At 37.0% G+C, this 10,041-nt stretch overlaps 1 protein-coding gene across 4 annotated transcripts in view; it reads left to right on the forward strand.

The window, feature by feature from the left end:
* Positions 1-6,071, forward strand: part of NAA16 (N-alpha-acetyltransferase 16, NatA auxiliary subunit) — a 101,195-nt gene extending 95,124 nt beyond the window's left edge. For all 4 annotated transcript variants that reach the window (XR_010597774.1, XR_010597776.1, XM_005301479.5 and 1 more), the window contains 6 exons: positions 377-570; positions 1,008-1,116; positions 1,925-2,023; positions 2,335-2,478; positions 3,975-4,072; positions 4,377-6,071. Coding sequence is in view for 2 of the 4 variants with exons in the window: in XM_005301479.5 (XP_005301536.1) it covers positions 377-570; positions 1,008-1,116; positions 1,925-2,023; positions 2,335-2,478; positions 3,975-4,072; positions 4,377-4,577 (845 nt within the window). In the remaining 2 variants the exon portion in view is untranslated. The remainder of the gene's footprint in view (positions 1-376; positions 571-1,007; positions 1,117-1,924; positions 2,024-2,334; positions 2,479-3,974; positions 4,073-4,376) is intronic.
* The last annotated feature ends 3,970 nt before the right edge of the window (positions 6,072-10,041 follow it).

Genomic DNA, 10,041 nt, shown 5'->3' on the forward strand with positions numbered 1-10,041 from the left:
GTCCAAAGGATATAAATAATATAATGAGATTTCCAAATTTTGCATTTCATCTGACTCATGGTTTAAATGAATACTTCTAAGTTTCTGGACTTTCAGTTTTATATTATTTATATAAACCTTGGCATTTAAGATACAAAATGTTTTGTGTTGGATGTGTAATGTCCAGTAATATTAGACTACGTAGTAATTGGTGCATTTTACTGATAAGTGAAAAGGTTTCTTTTTGAAATTTTTGTATAAATACATCTCTCCTTTCCCTATATGAAAAGTCTAGAGATGCGCATATATTGTTTGAGGAAAAACCAAGATTATTATTGAAATTTTGAGTCTATGTATAAATCAGACGTTAAATTAAACTATTTTATTTTATCTCTAGAAAACCTGTCAGCCAAAGAACTGAAAAAAATGCTTAGCAAGCAGAGAAGAGCACAGAAGAAAGCTAAACTTGAAGAGGAGAGAAAGCATGCAGAAAGAGAACGACAGCAAAAGACTCAAAAGAAAAAACGAGATGAGGAAGAGGAGGAAACTAGTGGTCCCAAGGAAGAATTAATTCCTGAAAAACTGGAAAGAGTAAGCATTGTGTTACTTGTTATGTAAAATTTATGGCAGTTTCATCTTATGATATTCTCTTTGGCCACCCCATCCCCACACACTTCTGGAAGATTGTACTTCAGACAGGTGTCATCATGTTTTATTGGTTGGCTGTGTGATCTCTTAAACTCTGTAGATAATTCATTCTGGGGTATAAATGAAGATTTTTCTGTTTTGTGCCAATACTCTAGAAATCAGGTGATTGAAGCACTCTTTTGCTTGCTGTGCATAGTGGGACCAGGACAGGGGTGTGTTTTTTTTGTTGTTTTTTTTTTTTTTTTATTCAAAAAACAAAAGGGCTAATCTGTCACTGCATAGTGGTAGAGCTTCATGGAAAGCTTCATCTTTTTAAAAGATGTATGTTAGTGATAGATGCCTCCTTTATGTAACTTTAATTTTGTCTTTTATTAAAACAGGTCAAAAATCCATTAGAGGAAGCTATTAAGTTCCTTATGCCACTTAAGAATCTTGTTGCAGATAACGTAGACACACATCTGTTAGCATTTGAAATATACTTTAGAAAAGGTAAAGTATATGCAAGTTTTAATTTTTTCTCCAAATGTTCTAATCCTTTATTTCAGTCTATTTTTACCCAACTGTAGTCTACATTTACTAACATACTGAGGCAAGAGTTTCCATCATGCCCAGCGTTAGTGGATAAATATTACAGAAAACTTAATGTATGCCATGTCACCTTTGTTTGGCAGCACATAATTTGTTCTTAAAACTAACTTTAAGAATAAAGGAATTTGTGATTATATGCTAATTAGATGATATGGAGGAAAAAATATTTCTAGTTGTAATTCTTTAGCAATTAAAAAATTAGACTAATGTACCTGATGCAATGTTGCTAATAATAGTGAGCAGCAGCTTTTTTATAATGGAATGATGTTAGGGGCTGCCACGCTATATGTGTTTTATGTCTAGGTATTGAGAGTACTGATATGACAATTCTGCATAAGACTTAGTGTTTCTAATATTTGCATTAGATTTACTAATGAAACTGCAAAGGATTTGGGGATATAACTTCCTGTAAAAGATAGACACCTAAATATTATACTTATGTTACATGGTTGCTGGATCCTTCAGAAAATATTGCTATCATCATTTTGTAAAAAAAACAGTTTTTTTTTTTTAAATTTCTGAAAAGAAAAGAGTAAAAATGTACTTAACTTACTTTTTTAACTAAATCTAAAGGTTTTGGGCATTTGGGGGTATGTTTATGAGAAAGTTAAGGATTTGGGTTGGTGTCTGCAATGACATTTAAAGGAACACAAAGTTAGAGATGTATTTAACCTTGGTTTTGGTTTTTTGGTTCTTGTTTTTTGCATAGGAAAGTTTCTGTTAATGTTGCAGTCTGTCAAGAGAGCTTTTGCTATCAACAATAACAACCCATGGCTACATGAATGTTTGATTAAATTCTCTAAATCTGGTATGTACAGTGAAACTGCTGTAGATATTTTATAGTGTCTAAATACTATAGAAACACTAAAATATTTAAAATAACATAGACACACATGGCAAAAAAATTGCATTTATATACAAAGTGTTCAGAATTTCATCAGAACCCATTGAAGCCATTTAATGTTTTGCTGAAAACCAAAGATGGTAAAATATTGACTTCTGTAATACTGATTTCAATCAGTGTGTGTGTGTACATGCTAAAGAGGTGCATTTGCAGATGTGAAGTTTCTCTAGAACAATAGCAGCAACGGTAACTTTTTCTGCTTTTCTTTTCCTAAGTATCTGATCATAGTAATCTCCCAGAAATTGTGAACAAGGTCCTAACTCAAGAAATGCAGAAAATTTTTGTTAACAAGGATTTGGAAAGTTTTAATGAAGAGTTTCTCAAATACAATGCTACCTCCATTCTGCATCTGCTCTCAGGTTTGTTTATTTTGATGCTATGAAAATGTTAAATGATGGTAAATAATTAAGTTAATGTCTTTCTCTGTACTTCATTCCAATCAGAATATGTCAGAGGCTCAGATGCAAATTATTTTTGACATTTCTGTTTGTTTGAAGGGCTTTAATAATCCACTTGCCCACTCTCTGCCTCATGTGAGAAGCTTTCCATTTCTACAGGATTTATTTTAAAAGAAAACATAAGATTCTATCCGTTGTGGTCTCAAAAAACTTTTGTAATGTAAACAATCCTCGCTCCTTATTTTCCACTCAGCTGGAGTGCCTCTGCTTCTGCTCATAGCTTTTCAAAGCAGCAGCAACAGAATGAAAGAACAAGACTCTAGTAACTTTCACTGCTGCTATTCACAACACTAGGTAATGACTGATTGCAAGTAGAGATAGGCACATGAGTCCAGGCTGCAGGGAAGCGCCTATTTCCATGAGAGGGTCGGAGCTTAGCCCACACACTTCTCAGCATCTTCTATTAGCTTACGTACACAGCTCCCCACCTAGCATGCTGGGTTTTGTGGATTATATTTTTAGGCACCTATCTGTCCCCATTCATTGTGTAGGAGCCTGTAGAGCAATCAGGAATAAAAAGCTATAAAAACTTACTGAGAAAAGAATATAGTAAGTAAATATGAGACTGAATTACAGACAAGGAATGGATCTAAGTAAGATGGTGCTGCTTTTACTTAGTTACTTTTTAGGTCAAAACCATACTTTTTATGATATTTTTTCCTTGCTAGTAGGTTGTGTGCTTATTTAGTTTGTGTGTGTGTTGCATATTTGGGAGAGGGGAAATGTCTGTTCATGCCATTGGACTTATTCCGGTAGGATGCCAAATTACATAAATTTGTAATTCTTCTGATAAGTCGCTTAAAGACCTGTCATACCTGCCAACACTATTAGTTATCATTATTCTAGCAGCTCACCTTAACTCCAGAGCTTTTTAAAAATAATTCACAATAGTTCTAAAAAGACATCTGCCAGTTCCTTTATCATTGTAGGGTGCATCTCAACTAGCATGCTGACTTGAATGACTTAGTTATCTAGATATTGTTTCCCTATTCTGCCTGTTGACCTCTCTTGCCTTATTAACTCTTGCCTCAGGCATCCTATTTCTAATAACATTTTAGTGAAAACTTGAAACAAAGTTTCCAGTGAACATTTCATTTTTGTCAGTAGCAGAGCTACAGTTTTACTTTATCCTTATGCTCTTAATGTACTATCAAATATTGTTGCTGTGTCATCACTTATAATAAGTAAAATGTGAAAATATAATTTTCTTATACAAAATATAATGGATGGAAACAATTATATGTTCTAAAATCTGTAGAAAGCCCCAATCCACAATATCTTCCTTTTTGTTTTTGGATTGTTTTCTGTATCAGTTTATAATTTTACAATAAATCAAGTATTGTACTTGTATGTTGATCAGATACTGACAAATGTTTTTTTTTCCCCTTATGCTTAAGGTGCTAAAATGATGTATTTCCTGGACAAATCAAGACAAGAGAAAGCTATTGCTATTGCTACTAGATTAGATGAAACTATGAGAGACAAAAATGTGAAGGTAAACTAATTTAATTGTAACCTCTTTGTATATTTAGGGACAAAGTAGGTGTGTTATATGAAGCACAAGATACATGTACAGTTAATTTTTCTGAATCTTGATTATTAATATTAAAAGGAATATTTTTATTTTGGTTAAAATTATATTCTTGATGTCAGACCTCTGTAAACGAGGACAATGAGACTTATTGCCAGCAGAGGGCACAACATTCATTAATCATGCAAGCGAGATTTAGAGAGCCCCATGTTTTCTTTGGTAATAAAATAGTCTAGACTAAATTTAACTGTTGCTCTTGTTTCTTTAGACTTTAACAAAGGTTTTCGAGGCACTGCTTGATGGCAGCTTCGGAAGCTGCCACACCCAATATGAAGAGTATCGGACAGCATGTCATAAACTGTTTCCTTTTACGTCTGCCTTTATGCCTGCCACAAATGAGGATGACAGTAGCTTTGCATCAGTGAACCATACAGCCGTTAACCATGATGTGCTGTCCAATGAAATTTGAAGTAGTGTACAAATAAAATATTGGACTATACCTACAGACTGGTGGGATGCAGATCAGGTTTACTTTTCCAGGATGCAGTTTTTATATCTTACAGGTATAAAATGAAATATTTGGATGGTTAAATGAAAATGGAGTATGCTATTAGCGTGTTTTTCATCCAAAAAGAACTGCCAATGTTTATGTAAACATTATCTCTAATCAACATTTGTCATGTTTATTCTTGTACTGTTTTAAGTCTTTTAAAATCCCCAAATTCAACAACAAAATCCCCAAATTATGGACATTAAAGACTACTTTCACCTAATGTTGTTATATATAGAAGTAAGTATAATAATTTCTTGGTAATGAAATTATCAGTTGAGCAGATTTTAGCAAATTAAGACTGAAAAGTGCTGCTTGTATCGTCCCCTCATCTTTTTCTGTTTGTTTTGGTTTCTTTAATTTTGGTCATTTTGGTTTCTTTTGAAGCACATAACTGTAAATGTTGGCTGTTTGCATGTTTCTTGTCAATTCTGTGTCTTATATGGAACTAGTGCTGGTGGATATGGAGGTTTGGTTAAAAATTGATGGTAAGAGTTTTCAAAAACTCTTTTCTTTCTACCTTTTGTTCCATAGCTATTGTTTCCTTACGTTTTTGAATGGTTTAACATTTTAAAAAACAGTTGAGTACATGTAATTCCCTGAAATAATAGTGAATATGATCCTGTTTAGATACCATTGTCTGTCTGCCTGTCTTCTTTCTTTTTTCACTGCCACTTATTGGTTTGGAAAAGCTACTCCAGTTTTGGGCAGATGCATAAGGTACAATAATGGGGAATATGGTTCTCCTCAGGATCATAAAAATTCACTGGTAAGTTTACTGTATACCTCCATTAAAAGTCTTAGGTGTGGACTTATAGCCGATAAATGTAATACTTCTCTTGCCTAAATACTATTGCTTTAAGTGCTACAAAAGCAACTAGTAGTTGAGGAGTGCATTTTATATTTAAAAACTATTTAAGGGAGCACAAATAGGCTGACTACAAATCACAATGAACCTCTTTCTTATTCTGTGTTCTGGTGCATTAACTAATAGTGCATAAAATATACAACACATCAAAATGAAAGTCTGAACTTAATATAGCTGTTTTAAAGCATAATATTGCTGGACAAAATGGCTACATATGACAGCTTTGCATTCTACAAGAACTGCTATCAAAACCTAAGTATACTGTGGCTTGTACAGAAAATACATTTTTCTGAAAACGGCAATGGAATCATTCAATCAGATTTGTTTTTATTTCACTGTAATGTAAATATTTTCAGTAATATTAACTAGCCCCTCTAAGGCTAATATAAGTTCATGAAGGGGGATTTTATTAAGACAAATAAACTGTTCTAATTAAAATGGTCTCCTTTGTGTGTCATCTGTTTAGATTCAAAACTGTTGAATGAAAAACTCACTGTAAAATAATGCCAACATATGTTATGCTGTAATAAATTATTTTGTACACACTTGCCTTTGGTTTTAATTTTTTGCAGAGTCTATGGCCACCACAATTTTAAAGTAGAAAATCCATTTAACATAAATTAGTTTTTCTCTTTGAATGCTATTAGCCTCAATTCCATAGTCACTGGAAGTTCAACATGAATCCTATGTAAGTTGTGAAAAAATTCCTGCACCCACAACCTCATAGGTGTTTTGGTAACTAATTTCTCTGAGAGACCTCTACAAGCAACTTTTGTCTCATCAGTCTTCCTGCCCAAAACTGACATTCATAATGCCTTTAGGTGGGAAAATAGCCTATGTATAGATGACGCAAGCATAAGCAGGGAAAAGCATCTGACTGCAGTTATGTGCCATGGAGCCAAAGCACCCTTAGAATCTGTTTGCTTCTGAAGCAGCCTAAGCTGTAAAAGTCAGTTGGCTCACCCAGCATCCACTTTCAATATTTGGCCTGGAAACTGGTGTCCGAATGGATGAAGGTGTAATCGAACACCTAATAAAGGCAGCAGTACTATAGATACAGGTATAGGGTGATAGGAATGCCACTGGGATCTGCTTTTCATCTCGATCTCATAAAGCTTAAATAAAGCCTAGCCTTATCCCCAAGACCGAATATTCATAGCACCATGTCAACAATCTGTTACCTAAGAAAGCAGTAGGAAAATAGAGTGTAAAGAACAAACATCATTGGCAGGTAGATGAACTAGATAGGTGGTTTTCAAGCTTCCAGAATGGTTGGAGCCCCCGTGAAAAGTGTTTATTAATTGTAATAATTGAATCCCCTCTGCTCTTTCTGGACCTGCTGTAGGGGCTGAGGCTAGCTAAGCTTTCTTCTTGGCTGGGGCCACAGGTTCAAATTGGTCTGTATAATAGTTTCTGACCATCCTACAGACCGCTGCAAAGGAGGTCTAGGGTGATGTAGGAAGAATAATACATTTACAGAGGTGTCAAGAAGTGGATCCTGTCTGAAAATGTTTTTGGAAATACATGCTACTTTTGCAGTATTTCTAAAGACAAAAATGTCAGGCTTGACAGGGATGGTAACAGCCTCCATGGAGGGGATGTATGCTATCAAAAGCTGTCGCACATGAATTCAAAGAATGTTTATGTACAGAGAATTTTTTTTATATATGCATGCAAATTGTATGTATTCTATTGTAAGTTTGCCTCAGGTTTCTACTAAATTCTAAAATGTTTATTATACTATAGCTGTTATACTTTTGCTCTCCTTTCCTTTTTCCTTCACTTTGCTTTCTATTGTGTACTTTGTTTTTTTCATTCTTGCTTCCCATGTCTCTCCTTTCTCTGTTTCTATTTCCTTCTCATCCATTTCTTCTTTGCTCTTCCTTTATCTTTATACCCATTTGTGTGACTTCACTCAAACTCCTTACTCCACAATCAACAATCTCTAATCCTAATTCCTTTCTATCCATTTATCCCGCAATACCTTTCTTCAGCAATCATGGTGTTCTAGGAACTTTGGGGTAGTACAGCACTGGCACAAGGTCTATGATTACGGTTCCTAGTTGCTGTGATAATACAAATAATTAATACCTGGATTTCTCCTTCCTGTAGTAACACTATCCATAAAGATCTGAACTGTACCCTCTGGGCCAGCATATTCTGGCATTTCCATCAAACTTGAACTGAACTCTGACCTTCACAAATAACATCAAGTCCGGCAGCCTCAGATTTGTCCTGCCCCAAACCATTCTCTCCAGTCTAACAACTCTCCCTAAGATTTACCTCAAGCCTCACCTTCCCTTCATTTTTCCTCCTCCAAAGCATATAGCTGATCTCAAATTCAAAAACACTAGGTCTTTTGAGATGTGAGAGGCAGGCCCTTGGCTTTTCAGGTGAGGCAAGAACTGAGATCAGGGTAACTCCTAGTTTCCTACCTCTCCTCTACTGAGGAGCAGGAGGATGTGGAGTGTGCATTTAGCTCTTGTTAGCACACAACTCTGTCATGGTTGTATGTCATACTATCCGGCACACTTGGTCTATATTCTACTGCAAGGCTCCTACAAGGTCTGTGACACTGGGGCAACAGACTAGAAATTCATTTAAGAACATAAGAACGGCCATACGGGGTCAGACCAAAGGTCCATCTAGCCTAGTATCCTGTCTTCCAACAGTGGCCAAGGCTGGGTGTCCTAGAGGGAATGAACAGAACAGGTAATCATCAAGTGATCCATCCGCTGTTGCCCGTTCCCAGCATCTGGCAAACAGATTAGGGACACTATCCCTGCCCATCCTGGCTAATAGCCATTGATGGACCTATCCTCCATGAATGTATCTTAATTCTTTTCTGAACCCTGTTATAGTCTTGGCCTTCACAACATCCATCTTCACAACTTTCTTTTTAAAAGGTTAATGATATAAATATGAAAAGGAATAAGAGCCAGAGTAGTAGCTTCATACCAGCTTGTGCTGATGAAGTCCTGTTGAGGATTTTAATATTACTAAGGCCTTCTCTATGTTGGGAATTTGTCATGGTTACAGCCATCTCTGGCTAGTCACCTGCATAGCTGCACTAGTACCAACCCCTACTTGTAAACAGGTTAAACCTAGTTTCTAATAATATGTCTATAGTAGGAATTCATACATATGCACCAGAACATGTAATCAAGGCAATTCCCCAGTTCAGAAATTTGAACAGCTCTCCCAGCCTTTGAAGATTTGCTGCACAATTAACCAGTGAGATTGGCACCCAGGTCAGGGCACCCGGTTAGACTAACCCAGGTGTCCGCATTCTCACAGCAAAATCCTACTCATGTTAATGTCTTTGCTGTTTCTGCACTTGCATGTCTATCGGAGGGTGTATTCCAAGATTCTTCAAGTGATGGTCCCTATGTGTCCACATGTGGAATATACATGCACACCATGTGACTGAGTCCTGAATTTTTTTGCTAGCTGTGTCCGTTGGCCTGCACATGTGCCATGAACTTGTGCTGTGAACTGAGGGCTTAAAAGGTGGTGCGGACCGATGCCTTTCCAAGTCCTCCTTACTGCCGCATGGTCTGAGCTGGAATCTTTGGTATCCTCAGCTCTTTCCCCCCCCCCGTGTCATTGCTGTAAAATGTTGTATATAGTTTCTTAGTAGCTTTTTATAGTATAGTCTACATACTATAGTTAGATAATATTTTTCTCCATTATTTTTCCCATCAAGGAACTTTTTCCTTGCAAGAAGTCCAGAATTATGACCAGGGTTCAAACACTGTTTCTCCTGCCCTTGCTCCTTTTTAGTGAGTGACTGTAGCGAGGCGCAGCTGAGTCCCTCTTGCTTCTGCCCGTGCTGCCCTCACAAACCTGTCAGAGATGCCTCAGGTTGATGCAATCACCAGTATATTTTATTTATATCTATTTCCCACCACCTCCTTACTATCTATATACAGGATTTTACAGCCAGGCTTCACAAGCAGCAGACCAGAGGCATCTGGCCTCTCCCTTTGTCTTCTCCCCCGCCCCTTACTTTCCTTTCTCCCTCCTAGCCTTTATAGCCACTGGCTAATTAGGCTGGCAGCTGTTTCTAGCTCCAATCTACTCCCTAATTGGGTGGGGGTGGCAGGGAGCTGCTTAAGCACTCCTTGCTCTGCACCCTGCCTCAGTGACAAACATCAACGCTGCTTCTACTGCCCGGGTGAAGCTTGCATTTCTGCCAAGTGCAGCATCTGCCACTCCCCCCCCCCCCCCCGAACTTGTGCAAGTCAGGAACTGAGAGTCAGATTGCCTTCTCTATGAGATGTTATGAAGCCCCAGTCATTTGGCTTTGGCCATTTATCTGCAAAGAACAAAGGATGTTAGGAAGACACTTAAACTATTTGTTACCATAGCAGAGCTATCACGGGGTCAAGCTATATCTGTGCAGAGACTTTCACAATGGATCTTGGTGTGTATTATCCTTTGTTATGTAACCCTTCTGCCCATCTAAGTTGGCAGCAACAAGGGCCGGGTTCTGTATCTAGGGGTTCCGTTTCA

This window comes from Chrysemys picta, chromosome 1, assembly GCF_011386835.1.
Source record: "Chrysemys picta bellii isolate R12L10 chromosome 1, ASM1138683v2, whole genome shotgun sequence".
In the NCBI taxonomy this organism is placed as follows: domain Eukaryota; kingdom Metazoa; phylum Chordata; order Testudines; family Emydidae; genus Chrysemys; species Chrysemys picta.